The sequence below is a fragment of the Phacochoerus africanus genome, chromosome 3 (genome assembly GCF_016906955.1).
Source record: "Phacochoerus africanus isolate WHEZ1 chromosome 3, ROS_Pafr_v1, whole genome shotgun sequence".
Classification (NCBI taxonomy): domain Eukaryota; kingdom Metazoa; phylum Chordata; class Mammalia; order Artiodactyla; family Suidae; genus Phacochoerus; species Phacochoerus africanus.
In genome coordinates this window covers 142,575,048-142,594,015 of record NC_062546.1, presented here as the reverse complement: position 1 = coordinate 142,594,015, position 18,968 = coordinate 142,575,048, and the positions used below count along the sequence as shown (strand labels likewise).

General features: G+C 41.3%; 1 protein-coding gene and 1 pseudogene across 1 annotated transcript in view; both read right to left on the bottom strand.

Moving 5' to 3' along the window:
- Positions 1-12,067, bottom strand: part of GORASP2 (golgi reassembly stacking protein 2) — a 29,967-nt gene extending 17,900 nt beyond the window's left edge. Inside the window, exon 1 of the mRNA XM_047772853.1 lies at positions 11,820-12,067. Coding sequence (XP_047628809.1) covers positions 11,820-11,882 — 63 coding nt within the window. The 5' untranslated portion in view covers positions 11,883-12,067. The remainder of the gene's footprint in view (positions 1-11,819) is intronic.
- Positions 12,068-18,359: 6,292 nt separating this feature from the next.
- On the bottom strand, positions 18,360-18,738 carry LOC125122218 (ubiquitin-like protein FUBI; annotated as a pseudogene).
- Between the last annotated feature and the right edge of the window lie 230 nt (positions 18,739-18,968).

Genomic DNA, 18,968 nt, shown 5'->3' with positions numbered 1-18,968 from the left:
ATATGTTTATTTTTTTATATTCGGTTTTCTTAAATGGGGGATATTTTATATTCTACATACTATCAAACAAAATGTCTAGAACCCAAAATGGTAGATAGATTTCTCCTCAAACGGCAACTCTGAAAGGAAAATGATGGCTGCTTGGAGGTATCATCAGAAGAAAAGAGGTTAAGTCAGAGAAAGCTGGTAAAAAGTCCTGAGCCTTTAGGTGTGAAAAGGCTGTCTATTGTTCCTATTAAGTAGGTGTGAAATGCCCCGGTGTGAAAGGAGGACATTTAGCACAGACCCTAAGAGCCCCCTCAGAGAGGAGTTTTTCATTTAATAGGCTCTACACCTAATCATCTCATTATCTGAATCTGAATGTTTCCAAATGAAACATTCCAGTTGGACTAGAAGCCAATTAGTCCATTGATCAATTTCAGACTTCTCTACTGAGGCTGCCAGCAGTTTACCTTTAGTTACTTTTGTAACGCTGCAGCTACCACCACCTTAGAAAGGTGATCCAGCATAGATTCTTATCATGCCACCCTCCTTGTATCAAGTTTTACCACTCTTTGCTTGAAATGGAAAGTTTCCTATACCATTAAAATTATTCTTCCCCATAACTCAAACCTTTTTCAATAAGCTAAACTTGGATTCTGAAATAAACTTAAATAATCCTTTCTCTAATTTTACTTTTCCATTTTCATTTGCTACAAACATCAATCTCTCTGTTTCTAATGGACCTTGAAATTAATTTCTTTCCTAAATTTACTTACATCATTAGTACCAGAACAATTCTGGCAACAAGATACCTTAATTACTGCTAAGAAGCCAGCAGAGGGAGCCCTGGAAAATGCTCTCTATGACCCTAATAAATATAAAGGAAATTTCCTACACTTCACAGCATGTAAAAATAAAATCCACAGCATTGCAAATTAAACATCCACAGGTAAGTTTCTCCAGCAATATTATCCAGTGACAAGAATCTCTTAGGCACCTAATCTCTCAAGCATCAGATTACCACTTCAATACTTTCTGTCCCCTAAGAGATCACTTGCTTATTGATTGTCTGCTTCCTTCAAACTATCTTAAAAGAAAAAAAACAAAAACAAAAAACCTGGCTCTATGGGCTATTTAACATTTATTATTGGGCCTAGTATCATGGCAATTTAAGATGAACAGATTAAATGTAAAAGTTTAATAATTAAGATTTTTACATGATTTTGAATAAATGTATAATAAAAAGATAAAAAGTTTTAGAGCCAGACTAACTTTATTTTTTTCTTTTTGGCCATACCAACAGCATGTGGAAGTTCCTGGGTTAGGAATGGAACAGATGCCACAGCAGCCACTGGAGTGGGTTGCTGCAGTGATAATACTGAATCCTTAACCTGTTTCGTTACAGGAGAATTCCCAGACTGACTTGATTTTGAATCATGGTTTGTCTGCTTATCACTTATTTGAACTCAGGAAAGTCTGTTATCTTTCTGGACATCAGTATCTCATCTACAAGGAAAGGATAACGCCGTCTACTTTATAAGAATATCGTAGATATTGAATGAGTTTAGGTTTATGAAATGCCTAGCAAAGGCATGTCTCTGACATATGACAGGAGTTCTACAAATCTTAAGGTCATCTTCCTAATTCCACATTTACCACCTGGAGGCAAATCTTTATAACCAATTAATTCCTGAACACTACATTATTTTTTTAACCATGTAATGATTATCTCTTATCCCCCTTTTTTTTTTGTCTTTTTGTTGTTGTTGTTGCTATTTCTTGGGCCGCTCCCGCGGCATATGGAGGTTCCCAGGCTAGGGGTGGAATCGGAGCCATAGCCACCGGCCTATGCCAGAGCCACAGCAACGCGGGATCCGAGCCGCGTCTGCAACCTACACCACAGCTCACGGCAACGCCGGATCGTTAACCCACTGAGCAAGGGCAGGGACTGAACCGGCAACCTCATGGTTCCTAGTCGGATTTGTTAACCACTGCGCCACGACGGGAACTCCTGATTATCTCTTATCCTTTTTTAAAAAAGACAAAAAGATACAGAATGTTAGTCATCTAGGAAGAGGAGATACATCATTTTTTAAAATGCTGCCTCTCGGAGTTCCCTTCGTGGCCCAGTGGTTAACGAATCTGACTAGGAACCATGAGGTTGCAAGTTCAATCCCTGGCCTTGGTCAGTGGGTTAAGGATCCGGCATTGCCATGAGCTATGGTGTAGGTTGCAGATGTGGCTTGGATCTGGTGTTGCTGTGGCTCTGGTGTAGGCTGGCAGCTACAGCTCCAATTTGACCCCAGCCTGGGAACCTCCATATGCCGCCGGAAGCAGCCCTAGAAAAGGAAAAAAGACAATAAAATAAAATAAAATGTTGCCTCTCCAAAATCAACTCCATTTGGACAACAGACCTAAAGAGCAAAGGTAAAATGATAAAAGCTTTCAGAGAAAAACACAGGAGAGTATCTTTGAGACCTTCAAGTACGAAAAGACTTCTTCAACTGAATACAAAAAGCACTAACTAAAAAAAAAAAAAAAAACCATTAAATTATACTAAAACTATGAAATCACCTGTCATAAGACACAATTGAGAGTGAAAAAGACACAATATATATCCAACAAAGGAACTATATTCAGAACAAATTCAGAACTACTACAAATTATTGAGAGTGAAACCACAAGGAGACACCACATCACATTCATAAAAACCGCTAAAATAAAACAGATAATAACAAGGATTGGCAAGGATATGAAGCAACTGGAACCCTCATACATGATGTAGGAATGGAAAATGGTGCCGCTGCTGTGGAAAACTATTTGGGAGAACTTCAAAACGTTAAACAGAGTTATTGTAGGACCTAGCAGTTCCACTCGTAGGTATATAACCAAGAGAACTGAAAACATGTCTATATAAAAAGTTGTACACAGGGAAGGCTCAGTGGGTTAAGAAGTGAACTAGTATCCATGAGGATGTGGGTTCGATCCCTGGCCTTGCTCAGTGGGTTAAGGATCCGGCATTGCCACGAGCTGTGGTGTAGGTCACAGACATGGCTCAAATCTGTTGTTGCTGTGGCTATGGTATACGCTGGCAGCTACAGCTCTGATTAGATCCCTAGCCCAGGAACTTCCATATGTTGGGGTAGATGCAGCCCTAAAAAAAAAAAAAAAAAAAAAAAAAAAAAGGGAAATACCTTTATGAGGATATGGAACCATCAGAAACCTCAACTGCTGTTGGTGGGAATGTAAATTAGTACACTATTTGGCAATATCTATCAATATTAAAATGTGGACACCTTTGCCAGATATTTCACTTCTGTATACCCAATAGAAACATATATATATATATATGCATGTGTGTGTTCTCCAAAAGACAAACACAACATAACATTCACAGTAGCACTACTTATAATAGCCCCAAACTAAAAACTACACAAATGACCATCAACAACAGAATAGATAAATAAATTCTGGCATATTCATTCTACAGCATAAAATATATTAATGAAATGAAAGATCTACAATGACACACAACAACATGGCTAAATCTCACAAATAGTATTTAAGCAAAAGAAGCCAGACACAAATGAGTACCTATCATATGATTCCATTTATATAAAGTATAAGAACAGGTCACTAATCTCTGGTCTTAGAAATCAGGATAGTATTCACTTTGGGGAGTTGGGGGTGGCTGGGGTGTGACCGGAAAGGGACAGGATGCTGCTTACACGAGTGTGTTGTTTGCGAAAATACATCAAGCAGTACACTTACATGGATTTTATTTGCTTTAAAATTTTTAACTTTTTAGGGCCGCATCTGTGGCATATAGAAGTTCCCAGCCTAGGGGTCAAATAAGAGCTGCAGCTGCTGGCCTATACCACAGCAACACCAGACCTGAGCCATGCCTGTGACCTACACCACAGGTCATGGCAACGCTGGATCCTTAACCCACTGAATGAGGCCAGGGATTGAACCCGAATCCTCATGATTACTAGTTGGGTTCTTAATCCACTGAGCCACAAGAGGAACTCCCATGTGGATTTTTAATATAAAAAGTTTTAAGATAGGCTCCTTTTATCCAAAAAGTAGAAATGAAATTACTACAATTTAAGAACATACCCTAAAAGGACCAGTTTGAAACCTACCAATTAAGTCTAAAAGGACTGTGAGCCTTTTATAAATGTAAAGGCCACTAAGTAACTTGCTCCTAACGCTTATTCTTCTTCACAACGTGAAAAGAAATACTTCTCTCATATGCACTCTAGAAAAAAATAGCTATAATAAGCAAGATGAAATCTGCCAGACATTTTACACTTCTCAGGAAGCAAAATGTGAGTTTATGTAGAAATGGCAGTGACAGGGCAACCATGCCCATTACATAAAAAGAAATTAGCACCAATGATTAGAAGCTGGATCATGAAGATCATGAATCACCAACTATACATAAATAATCCCTAAGGTGGATGCATTCAACTACTACAGGGAGTTTCAGTGGGTTCTGAGACTGATTTGGTGAATTATGACAGAAGAGACAAACATCAAAACAGAAAAATAACAGAATAGACTGCTATCAAAGTCATGACTTAGTAAGGGTCACCCCAGAAAGAAACCCTATTTTCAGATGCTTCCTGTTCCCCTCCTTGCCCCAGCCCCAGGTAACCACTAATCTACTTTTGGTTTACTTAGATTGGCCTATTCTGGACACTTCATATAAATGGAATCATGCAATATGTGGTCTTTGGGCCTTAGTTCCTTTGTATTGACCTAACTGTTCTACACTGGGTTGCTTTCCAGTGAAGCAAACACTTCTTCCAGGACTACAAGTATAAAAGTACTTTATACTAGGTTTGAGTCATTTTGCTTGAATGCCTCTCTTTTTAAATGATTTTTATTTTTTTCCATTATAGCTGGTTTACAGTGTTCCGTCAATTTTCTACTGTACACCAAGGTGACCCAGTCACACATACATATACACATTCTTTTTTCTCACATTATCATGCTCCATCATAAGGGACTAGATATAGTTCCCAGTGCTATACAGCAGGATCTCATTGCTGATCCTTTCCAAAGGCAATAGTTTGCATCTATTAACCCCAAATTCCCAGTCTATCCCACTCCCTCCCCCTTGGCAACCACAAGTCTGTTCTCCAAGTCCATGATTTTCTTTTCTGTGGAAAGGTTCATTTGTGCTGTACATCAGATTTCAGATATAAGTGATACCATATGGTATTTGTTGAACGCCTCTTTTAATTTTGGCTTGGGGGAGAGAGGGTTAGCAGAATATGAGGGAAGAAAAGTTGGGGAGGAATCGGGATGGGGGTAAAGTATTCATTCTTCTAACTGCACTGGTCCATTTACTTATATACTTCAAGCTGAGGAATAGAGAACTGATAAACAAAGACAGGAAACCAGAGGCTACTTTCTAAACACAGGATATCACCATACTAGGTGTTTTATAAAGTGACAAAGATACTCAAATGTCTGGCTGGTATGTCAATTATCTCCCTTAAGGTTTCTAACCATGGAAATGTTACCATAAAATTGGCTCAGTAGAACGTGTAACTGTCTTCTCTTTATTACTGCATTACCAATTCTTCACACGTAAATGGTAAATAAGTCCCTTAGAATGGCTTTCTTTTTATACCATCATCTACTCCAGCTCTCAATTTAATGTTAACACTCTTGTCTTTGTACCATTCTAAAAAACAGTAGAGATGTTAAATAAGACTAAGAAGAAAAAAAAAAAAACTGAACCCAAGTAACACCTAAATGATGATTTATTTCAACTTCACACATAAAGCTTCATGTTATATGTGTGTACTTAGGTGATCAAAATGTCAGGAAAAGGCTTAAGAATGTCATGTAACATGTGCCTCAATGTTCATAGCTGCATTATTCACAACAGCCAAGACAAGGAAACAACCTAAATGTCCATCCACAGATGAATGGATAAAGAAGATGTGGTGTACACACACACACACACAAAATGGAATACTGTTTGCCATAAAAAAGAATGAAATAATGCCATTTGGAACTACATCGATGGACCTAGTGATTACCATACTAAGTGAAATAAGTCAGAAAGACAAGTACTATATTACTTATATATGGAATCTAAAATGTGACACAAATGAACTTGTCTATGAAAGAGAGATTCATAGAGAGATTCAGAAGAGACTTGTGGTTGCCACTGCCAAGGGGGAAGGAGGGTGAGGGATGGATGGATTGGGAATTTGGAATTAGCAGATGCAAACTATTATATACAGAATAGATAAACAACAGGGCCTACTATATAGCACATGGAAGTGTATTCAATATCCTGTGATAAACCATTATGCAGAAGAATGCAATAAAGAATATATATATAAAAACTGGAATTACTTTGCTGTACAGCAGAAATTAATAAAACATTGTAACTCAAATATAATAAATTTTTTAAAAAAGAATGTGCTGTAATAAAAATAAACTCCAAATTGTTCGCAGTTATTAAAAAGGGTACTTTTGGAGTGGGGGAGTGCTCCTCTGTCTGAAAAAGAACAGTTTCCCTATTTGGGACCTGACACAAATGTGTGGTAAATAATTTTGCAGTAGACCAGAGGAATTCAAGGCCTATCTGCTAAAACAATCTCTCACATGTTCTACTAAAATAACTCAAAGAGAATGTTCTCCTGATACCAATACTCTGATGTAACTTGTAATCTGACACTGGCACTATGATGTAACTTGTAACATATAAGCAATTTGAAATAAAATCCAAATGATAAACACTATTGAGTTTTTATCATAGTCCTGACCCTAGGTTAAATGCTTTACATGGAATATGTCATTTAATCCTCGGAATAACCAATGAAGTGGACAGCACTGTTTTGTTTTGTTTTAGGGCTGCACCCAAGGCATAGAGAAGTTCCCAGGCTAGGGGTCGAAATGGAGCTGCAGCTGCTGGCCTAAAGCACAACCACAGCAAAGCCAGATCTGAGCCACATCTGAGGCATGTCTGTGACCTACACACAGCTCACTGTGAGGCCGGATCCTTAACCCACTGATCAGGGCCAGGGATCAAACCCAGGTCCCTGGATCCTAGTCAGGTTCATTACCACTGAGCCACAGTGGGAACTCCTGGACAGCACTGTTTTAATAAAGAAATTTAATGCACCCAATTTTTTTCAAAGTATTTTCACATACAATTTCTAATTTGGTTTTTAGTTAAGAGAAAAAAAGACAGGGGAGGCACTACTATTACCCCCTGCTTTTCAGATTTAAAAAAAAATGAAGCTCAAATAAATTCAAAGGTTTGCCTGAGGAAGACAATGGAGTGACGGAGCTGACACTAGAATTCAGTGATTCCGAAGGGTGGTCTCCAGTGGCTAACTATATCTCAACGTATCCATGTCCACAAGACGACAAGGTTCCTTATGGCCCACAATGTGCTTGAATGATCTCTCATTGGTGCTAACACGCCAACCAAACAAAAACAAAACTACCCCGGCATCATTCTCTTTATGGGGCAGTACATTTATTTGAAATGCCAAGAGGATGTGTACAGTCTTTCAAAGTTTTTGCATATGCTGTTTGGAAAAAAGTTATCTTAACTTGATAATCATAAATTCCAGGGCAATCTACAGTCAGATTCCAAAGCACATAACAAACCTTTATGGATTATTTTCTAGTTTAGGTTTCTAACTGATATTGTAGTAGTGAATCAATCAATATAATCCTTTCAGTGAATATTAAAGCCAGCAAAATGAATGTACTGATGTTAGTGATTATTCTAAGTTCAATTCTTATGAATATTTTAGGGGGATTATTATAAAGCCCAAAGGCACTGGAGCCAGTCCTGTTCACTCGATTACTTACTGACCAGAGATAGAAACCATAGTTACCCAACAGCTGTCTCCCCCAATGAGGATCCTAAGGAGCCATACATTAAATTACATTTCCTCATAAAAATATAAACGGGTATATAAACAACAAGACATTACTAGTTTGTTCAAGACCTAATATTGGGAAAAGTTCATGTCTAATGATACTTACAATTTCTAAAAGTGTCCTAAGGTTCACATACATTGAATTCCATGACATTAATAAACTTAAATATTCTTTTTTATTTTCTTTTTAGGTCCACACCTGTGGCATATGGAAGTTCCCAGGCTAGGGGTCAAATCAGAGCTGCAGCTGCCAGTCTAGACCATAGCCACAGAACGTGGGATCTGAGCAACACTGGATCCTTAACCCACTGAGTGAGGCCAGGGATTGAACCTGCATCCTCATGGATACTATGGGATTCATTTCCTCTGCACCACAACAGGAATTCTCAAATATTTTAATTCCTATATTAAAAGGCAATTTCAAAGGATGTTCTTTAATTAAACAATTTCACAGTCTTTTATTGGAAGAGATCAATTTGAGAAGAAGGTCAGAATCTTTAGATGGTGTTTATAAAGCTTTTTCAATTATAACTTTTTATTTGGAAAACATCAAATAACCCAAATGTTTTCTTTTACACTCATTGTTTTTTTTTTTTTTTTCCCCAGAATGAGTGAGAAGAGAAGGGGTAATAGTGAGATTTTTAAGTTTTTCAAATGAGGGTATGACTTTAAAAAGTTTGAGAAACAATGTCTTATAAGAATAAAGAAAAATTATGCTTATCAAATAACGGGAATTCACTTTACCAAAATAGGTACTAAGTTAAAAATCCTGCAGGATTTCATGTAGATTAATGAGGTACCAAGAAAAAAAAGAGCACATCCATATAACAGTAGATATGGTCTAGGTATTGCATTTTCTATAGAAATAATTCCACTTACTGTCACCTTCTCTCTTAAGGAGAGTACCTACTGCTGCCCAGGCTGCAGCAAATGGTTCTGAAGATAAAGGCCTGTATTACACTGGAGACACAGTTCATCTCAATAACCTTTCCTTCAAAACACCCATCAGCTCAAAATCTCACTCAGAGGAAATTATAAGGAATAGTGAACATGACATTTCCCATGTCCCCATACTGGTGTGAACACTGGTTCCAGAATGTCCTCGGATATCCTCCATCTTAAAGAGTATTAAGTGCAGAGTGGAATTAATTTGAATATTTTAATTTAGAAACATCTTATAATGGGCATCCATATGGCAACTCTATTGGGCTTGCTTGATAACTAACGGAAAATCTAGGCAAGAATTCTGTATTCGACATACTTTGACTGTAATAACCTCTAACAAAACTGAGACACCCTGGCTAACATTTCAGCTTAATGTTAGGATTAGAGGATGGGAATAAAAGTGGTATGCATGGTAAATGTGGACCTGGACCAATGAGAAAGAAAATCTGAAATATAATGTTATTTTTAAAAGAAAGCTTCTGAACAAATTTTAAAATCTTCCACTAGGAGCCCACTTTATTTAATTAATTTATTTTTAAGGCCTCCACCTGTGGCATGTGGAAGTTCCCAGGCTAGGGTCAAATCGGAGCTGCAGCTGCTGGCCTACACCAAGGCCACAGCAGCCCCGGATCTGAGCCACATCAGTGCTGTGCATTAATACATAAATACATAGTAGAGAAAAAGGAAAGTATATAGCAGAAAACATGGAACCATTTCAAGGCTGTCCCCTAAATACTTTCTAAAGCAGAACCTACCAATGGATGTGGACAAAACATGTTCAATCCCTGAATTGTGGTAATACAACTCTGAACCAGCAATAATAAAATAGCAGTGGACATCAGTGTCACTATAAATTGGTATTTCAAAACACAATCATACAAGTTTCTATTACTAGCATGGAAATGGTCAGGGAATTATTTTTTTAAAAAGTAACTTTTAATTAAATGCTAGAACTTGTTAAACATGGGTGACTTTATTCCATGATTACCCTGCCATATTTATTCTGGTTAACAAGCTCAGTAATTCAGAGATGGAATATACAACTGTAATTGAGATAATAACAAATGAAGATATTTTTAAATGTTGAGATTTAACCTAGTACTTTCTCCCTCAAAAAAAAAATTTTTTTTTAATTAGCCTAAACTAGATGATCATGACTATTTTAAAGCACCAACAAAACTCAAATGAAAGAAAAATTATTTTGTCTTTGTAACATTTATGCCCTAGATGAAGACTGGAAACTAAAGTTGTCTCTAGTGCTTCTAAAAACCATATTTATAGATTAATAGCCGATACACCACTGAATATGAGTGAGTGCTGATTTACTGAAGTGCACCTATGTAAAGAAATTCACAACTTTAACACTGAACGAACATAGTCATTAACAGAAGTCACTGAATTAGAATCCTTTTGATGTGTACAGCTTTCTTACAGACTAAAAAGTCATCAACACTGCTTTACCTAGCGCATGAATTATAAAAATATCACGAATCCCAGTATTCATGGCCACAATGAGCAACTGTGAGAATCATCTGGTAATACTGGACAACATTGTCCAAAAGCAGAGGAACTCAGAATCAAAACAGAGAATAGAAAAGTACTGCCACCAAGTTTCACTTCACAACTGGGATTTGACCATTCTCCCTCCATTTCCGTCAGCGTGGTACTTGGCGGCTGGCTTAGCTGAAGGGAATTAGAAGGTAATAGTTTATTTATACATTCTCTGTATTTTCTGGGAAAATCATACTTTCCTACCAAGAGTGTGGCTTCAACAGGGATTTTTAGCAGAGTGGAGAGGCAACTAGATGTGATAATCCTGAAGATCAGAAAGGTGACTGATGACAGCCCTATCAAGCAGACTTCTGGTAATTTAGTTTAAGAATGCTGTCTCACCTGAAACATGGGACCTAAGGGAGAACATGGCTGTAGCACCACGAATTGAGCTTTCCTACTTTCAGTGAAAATTAGCCAGGAGCTAATATCTAGTTACACTGAAATGGTGCTCCAGATTGGGGCTAGTTTGCTGACAGTCCATCATGTTATCACTCACGCAGGTGTCACGCACACAATCAACACTGCTACTTTTAAAGACACCCAGTTCCACGAGGAAAGGACCACATGCTTGAACAACCCAGGCTATTCATAGCAGGGACTTAGCTAATGCTTTCAGAGATACTGTTTCCCTGCGTCCTGAGGACTGAGGTTGCTTTCCTTTATTTACCTGATTTTTTTTTTTTTTAACGTTCCTCTCCATTTACCTCTTTTACACTGTGGATCTAAACATTCATCACCACCACACCCTGAGCAGTCTTAGAAAAAAGAGAACGGAAGTTCCCCTGGGCAGGAAATGTGGAAGAGGAGGGTTGGAAAGGTCAGGAGCGACACAGGACAGAAGAAAGTCCAGTCGAAAATCAAGTAGATTTAAGTACGTCGAACCTGCTTCTAGGCCATTTCGCTTTGTTTGCCTAATTGGCCTTTCCCGACATCCAGACAGCGACGAGGTAGATTAACACCTGCCGTCGCATCCCCCTCCCCTAGCCTGCGGATTCCAGACTTCCTTTTCTCAGAAAAGAAACGCTACCTTCACCATCACCTCTTTTACAGACTTTGCCCCCAAGCCTTCCTTGACTTTGGGAGCTAAGAATGAAGGGGAGAGGGGCAGAGAAGGCTCTCAAGAGGAAAAGGAGCCGAGGTTGCCCTCTTCGCCTGGGCCGCCCCCGGCCAAATCGTAGGCTGCCACCTCTGGCTCCAGCCTGTCCTTCCGGATGCTGGGCCCGGAGAGTCCGGGGTAGGCGGGATGCGAGCGGCCTCTCGAACCGGCCTCGGCCAACGCAGCGCCGGCACTCGCCGCTCCTTCTCGAGGTCCGGCCTGGCTGCCCCGAGAAGAAGCCCGTCGGGACCTCAGCCTCCCCGTGACCGGGCCCCGCCTCCAGCCCGCCACCCCCGCGCCGCCGTCGATGCTCTTACCCGCAGGACGTGGTAGCCCTCCGTGCCCCCGCCTGGGATCTCGACGCTCTGCGAGGAGCCCATGGCGGCGGGCGATCAGTGTGGCCGGGCCGGGCTTCGCGCAGCTCCCGCCTCCCGCGCACCACCCGCTCCGCTCCTCCGCGTAGCACTTGGGACGTGGCACTCGCTGCCTCGGGAGAGCCGGGCCGCGCTGCCCGCTGGGAGATCGTCGCCTCGGCAGCTGGGGCCGCAGCGACGCCGCCGACAGCGCCACCTGCCGCGAGCCACCGGGAGGAGCCTGAGCGTACAGCAGGCGGGGGGAGGGGGGAGCGGGAAAGTGGGGAGGGGCCTTACTCGTGCTCGCGAGAGAGTAGAAATACGGTTCATCCAGCCTTGGCACCTTGCTACGGGTCCCTGGGCTTGACAAGATTCATCTAGCCGCGTTCCCGCTAGCCTGCAAGAAGAGTTGTTTGATTGTAGCTCCGCCTGGTGGCCAGAGACCAGGAAGGGGCTGCTGTTGAAAAGAACCGGGTGGATGCAAACACTACGAGTTCCCTATTCTCTGAGTTTAAAGTTCTCCTCCCAGGTTGTACGGAGGAGCGTGGTAGGGGATCTTCGTGGGCAGATACCGCGTCCGCTCACCTCTTTATAAAGGAAAACGCTCCCTTCATAAAGCACCTGTCCTAAAGCGTCATGGAGGACCCGCCAAAGTTCTTTGTTTTTTTTCCCCCTAATTATGAGAAAAAGATGGTCACAAACTGAGCGGTGCCAGAGTGGGGAGCACAGTTGGATGACCTTGGAGTTCCACCGCCTGCTGCTCAGTTCTCCACCCCGCTTCCTTCAGTTAGCCAACTTGTGGTCACAGTTTTCCTACTCGGTTGCTCCTTTTGCCCCTTCCCTTCTAAAATCCCGCAGTTATGGCCATTGCCCACGGGTCAATTTGAGTATCACTTACGGTGGATCAACCAGATATCAGAGCATGTGTATTCTGATGTGAAGCAACATGAAGTACCTGTTATCACCTGTGAAGTACTCTGGTCCAAAATGTTTACCTTGCTCCTTTCACACCTTTAGTTAGATCTTCCAATTTACAGGAAGAGAGGATAGAGGAATAAGTAAAATGATTTCACAAGGAAGCAACCAGGCAAAAATAGAGGAAGTGGGCCATTTTTCAGAACAGCTGGCCAGTTCTTTTCATTAAATCGGAATAACAAGAAAGAGTTTATACTGGATTAAAAGAAATAATCAAGAATACAGCCAGGAGGTGCAACGAAAGGCCATGAGTTAGGGGTTGATTTGGAAAAATAAGCTGTAAAGGACAGTTTGGGCTCAATTGGGAAAATGTGAATACTGAGAATTTGAAGGTAAAGCATTAATTGTCCTTGAAAAGTGGAAATTATTGACTGAAAAAAGACCAGGTTATAAGGCAAAATATGTCTGTAAACAATACAGAAATATTTTTGTAAACCAAATACACCTTAACGCAGAGTATGTGTATGAAGATGTAGCAAGATATGAACCAAGGATTACTATGGTGACCCCTTGGTAGTGATGGAATTTTTTTTTTTTTTTTTGGTTTGGTTTGTTTTTGCTGGTGCTACATTCTGAAATACTCATGAACTACTTTTGTAACAACAGAAGAGTATTTAGAATTTTAAAATAAAAAAATCATTTTTCTTTCTCTGCTGTCCATAAACCAATACCAGGTTTTTAGGAGGCCTGGGACATATATAAAGATTCAAATGGTATCTCCAGTTATGAGGCTTCTCAAGGACAGGGAATGCAGTGGAGTCAGCTCTGTATTCCTAATACCTAATAGAGTACCTGGCAGTTAATTCAACACATTAATGAATTTGACGCAAAGGAGTAAGTATAAGAGCTAGATTTGTTGATAAATATTCTTGTTCTGCTTGGCAATTATAATCCTCTTCATGGTGGTGTTATAAGCTGTTGCTATGTTCAGTGGTCAAAATTTTTGTTTCCCAGACATCTGACAGGAGCCATAGTTTGCAGAACACCAGCTGTGGACCTGAGGTAGTGGATGCGCAACTCCAGCCCCTGCTTAAAGCTGCTGTGTTGCAGCCCCGTGAGTACCTGCATTTCCCATACAGACCATTTACTCTTACTCTTCTCTTTCTTTCCTTCTTTCTTTCCCTCCTCCTTTTTCTTTCTTTTCTTCTTTCCCCTTCCTTCCTTCCTCCCTCCCCCCCCTTTCTCTTTTTTTTTTTTTTTTTGCTTTATAAGGCCACAATCACAGCATATGGAGGTTCCCAGGCTAGGGGTCCAATCGGAGCTGCAGCCGCCAGCCTACACCAGAGCCACAGCAATGCAGGATCTAAGCCATGTCTATGACCTACACCACAGCCACAGCAACGTGGGATCCGAGCCGCATCTGCAACCTACACCACCGCCAGATCCTTAACCCACTGAGCAAGGCCAGGGATCGAACCCGCAACCCCATGGTTCCTAGTTGGATTTGTTAACCACTGAGCCACGAAGGGAACTCCTCTTTCTTCCTTTCTTTCTCTTTTTTTTTTTACAGCTGCACTTGCAGCATATGAAAGTTCCTGGGCTAGGGGTCGAATCGGAGCTGCAGCTGCTGATTCGCCACAGTCACAGCCACAGCAATGCCAGACCAAGCTGCATCTGTGACCTACACCACAGCTTGCAGCAATACCAGTCCCTCAAGCTACTGAGCGAGGTCAGCGATGGAAGCCACATCCTCGCAAACACTATGTCTGGTTTCTTAACTGGCTGAGCCACAAGGGGGAACTCCCCACATACCTTCTTAGCTTCTTGACTTTATTCAACTTCATCCATATATCAGGGATGTTCTCTCCTACATTTTCTATTTAAAAAAAATTCTAACTAATCCCTTAAGGCCTTATCTCAAATGTTATTTACTCTTAAATTCAGAGTGACTCTCTCCTTACCCTGAATTCTTGGACTAGTTAGTTTCTTCCTTGCTGGTTACTTCATCATCCTCACAGGCCTCTCTTTCGTCATTTATACTCCATTCATTCAGGGTGAGGATCATGTTTTTTCACCTTTAGATTCTCAGTTCCTGGTTGGGTGCTGGGAACACGGTAGTAATGTTTGTTGATTGGAACGGAATGTGTGTGATGAAGCGCTTCCAAACCTTTTCTTTTTCAGAATCAGTTAATAAGTTACCTCAGCTGTTCCTATTTGTGCCTCAAAAAACCTGTGCTAGGGAGTTCCCGTCGTGCTCAGTGGTTAATGAACCTGACTAGGAACTATGAGGTTGTGGGTTCGATGCCTGGCCTCGCTCAGTGGGTTAAGGATCTGGCGTTGCCGGGAGCTGTGGTGTAGGTTGCAGACTCAGCTCCGATCCTGCATTGCTGTGGCTCTGGTGTAGGCCGGCGGCTGCAGCTCCGATTGGACCCCTAGCCTGGGAACCTCCATGTGCCTTGGGAGCGGTCCAAGAAAATGGCAAAAAGACAAAAAAACAAAAACAAAAAACCTGTGCTATTTCTTTAGGGGCAGCTGGCAGAGTGTGAGGTGCAAGGCTCACCTGACTTGAGATTGAAAAAATGTGATAACCATTGCTCCAGCTTTCCTGGTGCCACACATTTTCCTCTTTTACTGGGGGAATCTGCTCAGAGGGCAGAGCATAAAATCCCAAAGATATTGCCAAAGCAAATGTAAATTAATATAACATGATGGAGGGGAACACATGAGAGGTTATTGTCCAAATCAGTCTCAACTGAAGTAGGAATCTGCTGCAGGCAAGTTGGTATTTTGAAACATCACAGGCAGCAGAGAAGCAAAGCCCAACAAAACCAAATATCTTCAGACTAAAAAAGGCTAACAAGATGAAATCTATTTTTTTTCTGAAGGAGATGCATCTGAGATGCAATTTTGTGGGTCTATTCTGGGTTTCGTTAATTCTGAGTTCCCATAAATAAGCAGTCCCTGATAGAAGGGTCATGTGTATCATATTGGCTAGTACGAGCCTTTATTTATTTATTTATTTATTTATTTGTCTTTTTAGGGCCACACCCGTGGCATATGGAGGTCCTGAGGCTAGGGGTCCAGTCGGAGCTGCAGCTGCCAGCCTACACCACAGCCACAGCAACGCGGGATCTGAGCCACGTCTGTGACCTACTCCGTGGCTCACGGCAACGCCAGATCCTTAACCCACTGAGTGAGGCCAGGGATTGAATCTGCATCCTCATGGATACTAGTCGGGCTTGTGAACCACTGAACCATGACAGGAACTCCCAAGCCTAATATTTTTGCCTCCAAACTGCTCTGGGAAAGTTTGGCTCCTGGGGCATTTGGAGGACAGCCACTCTGCATAGTCAGATAGCGGGGCCTCCTTCATCTACAACCCTTTTCTGACCTAGTTTGTTTTGCTGAGGGAGTAAACCTCAGGAGGAGTCATGTTATGCTGTGGGACCCAAGTCATTGCTGATGGGAGTAGAGGGGAACCCCTGGCTTATCAGCAGCCAACATCTACACTAACCAAAAACCTGTGAGGTGGCTTATTAAAAAAGCTCTGCCTCCACCTCCCACTCAGACACCCCTCCTTCCCAAAAAACAAATAATAGATGGTGGTGAGTAGTTAGGTCAATCAGACTTTCTCTTTGGGGACTTGGAAGTGGGAAATACAGCCGGCACTCAGTCAGCATATACTTCCAAATTTTGGCGAGTATCAATAAAGCTGCTATGAACACTCATATATAGGTTTTGTCTGAATATAAAATTTTAATTCACTTGGGTAAATACCTAGGAGTGAATTTGCTGGGTTTCATGGTAAGTTTTCATTTAACTTTATAAGAAACTGTCAAATTGTTTTCCAAAATGGCTGTGCTATTTTGCATTCCCACCAGCAGTGAATGTTCTTTCCTAATGCCCTGCATTCTCACTAGCATTTGATATTATCAGCTTTCAGATTTTAACCATTCTACTAGGTACGTAGTGGTATCTGATTGTGGTTTTCATTTGCATTTCTAATGCCAAATGCAATTGAACATCTTTTCATATACCTATATGCCATCCATAGATCTTCCTTGGCAAAGTGTTCAGATATTTTTTCCATTTTAAAATTGGGTTATTTTTATTTTATCTTTCTTTCTTTTTGCTTTTAGGGCCACACCCATAGCATATGGAGGTTCCCAGGTAGGGGTCCAATCAGAGCTGCAGCTACCGGCCTACACCAGAGCCACAGCAACACAGGATCCGAGCCATGTCTGCAAACCGCACCACAGGTCATGGCAATGCCGGATCCTTAACCCACTGAGTGAGGCCAGGGATTGAACCTGCAACCTCATGGTTCCTAGTTGGATTCGTTTCTGCTGCGCCATGACGGGAACTCCAGGTTATTTATTTTTTTATTGTTGAGCTGTAAGTGTTCTTTATATCTCCTTGATATGAATCCTTACCAAATATGTGACTTATACCCAGATTTTGGCTTGTCTTTTCATTTTCTTAACAGTTGTCTATCACAAAGAAAAACATTTTTCATTTCTAAAAAGTCCGATTTATTAGTGTTTTTCCACATCTTTTGCTTTTGGCATGGTACCTAAAAACTTATCACCAGGAGTTCTCGTCGTGGCGCAGTGGTTAACGAATCTGACTAGGAACTATGAGGTTGCTGGTTTGGTTCCTGGCCTTGCTCAGTGGGTTAAGGATCCAGCATTGCCGTGAGCTGTGGTGTAGGTCGCAGATGCAGCTGGGATCTGGCGTTTCGGTGGCTGTGGTGTAGGCCGGCGGCTACAGCTCCGATTCAACCCCTAGCCTGGGAACCTCCATATGCCACGGGAAGTGGCCCTAGAAATGGCAAAAAGACAAAAAAAAAAAAAAAACCAAAAAAAAACCAAAAAAAAATTTATCACCAAACCCAAAGTCACACGGGTTTTCTCCTATGTTTTCTTCTTGAATTTTTATAGTTTTATGTTTTGCATTTAGGTCTATGTTCCATTTTGAGTTAATTTTTATATATGGTGTGTGTTGAGGCTCATTTCTTTTGCTTAGGAACATCCAATTATCCTAGGAAACATATTGAAAAGACTATGCCTTCTCCATTGAATTGTCTTTGTGCCTGTGTCAAAGAGAATCTCTAGAGCTGTGTGCAATTTTCCCAGCAAACGATCTCAATAATAAGGCCCCCAAATGCACTAATGCTCTTACATTCTTTTGATATTTCCATCACAATTTTATCACCACATTATTTTTCACTAAAACCTTTATTACTTGAGGTAGCCTGCTTATCTGTTTGTTTTTTTTTTTTTTAAACAGATAAAATAACCTGCTTAAAAGTTTTCCCAGGTTACCTCTTTCAAGTGTCTCTTTCAGCTAAGTCCTTCCAGCAACTTTATGGGTGTGTAATTTTAGGGAATGAGCCCTTTGGTTAATTATTATCTGTGGGCCCTTTGAAGATGAGCGGTGCTGGTGGGGCCAGTAATTAGTTCAGTAAAAGCTATATTGACCTCTTCATATCTGCCTTGCTTGCATGATGATTGTCTGTGTTTTTTTGTTTGTGGGGTTTTTTTTTTTTTTTTTTGATTGTGCTGCGTGGCTTTATTAGATAAAGTCAGGATTACAAAGGACTTAAGAGTTGGCATTGGGTCCCTTCTTCTTGCCAAAGGTGGGCACAACACTGACAATGTTGGTGCGGCCAGTCTTTTTCTTTTTATCTTGTTTAGCCCCCGTGGGAGTCTGACCTCTGACTTGCCCAGCACAAGCCAGGGAACCACAGACTTTACCTCCAAGCATTCGATCAGCTACTTTCAGAGTGCTCAGAGTCTCCCTGCACTGGCCCAGGTTAGGCTCATCCTTTGGAAGCATGCCTGCCAGGAGCAGGGCTTGATCTTCTGGACTGATGCCCTCCAACAACATGAGCCTTGATCTGGGCAACCGTCTCCTGGCCGGTCACCTCAAGAGTATGTAGCTCCTGGGCATGAACAAAGAGCTTCATGTGGGTGACCGAAGCGCGGACACCACTGCCACTACCTCGAAGATGGAGTCGAAAGCTGTTTGTTTTCGATATTGTGGAAAGATAGAAGTTCATGAGCTGCACCAAATCACTTCTGCAGAACAAGGAAGAGGTTGGGGCAGATTCTATATGGTTCTGGGTGATAGAGGGGAACCTCTCTTCCCATCCCAGGTAATTTTTTTCTCCTGGCCCCTGTTCCATATTATGGCTCA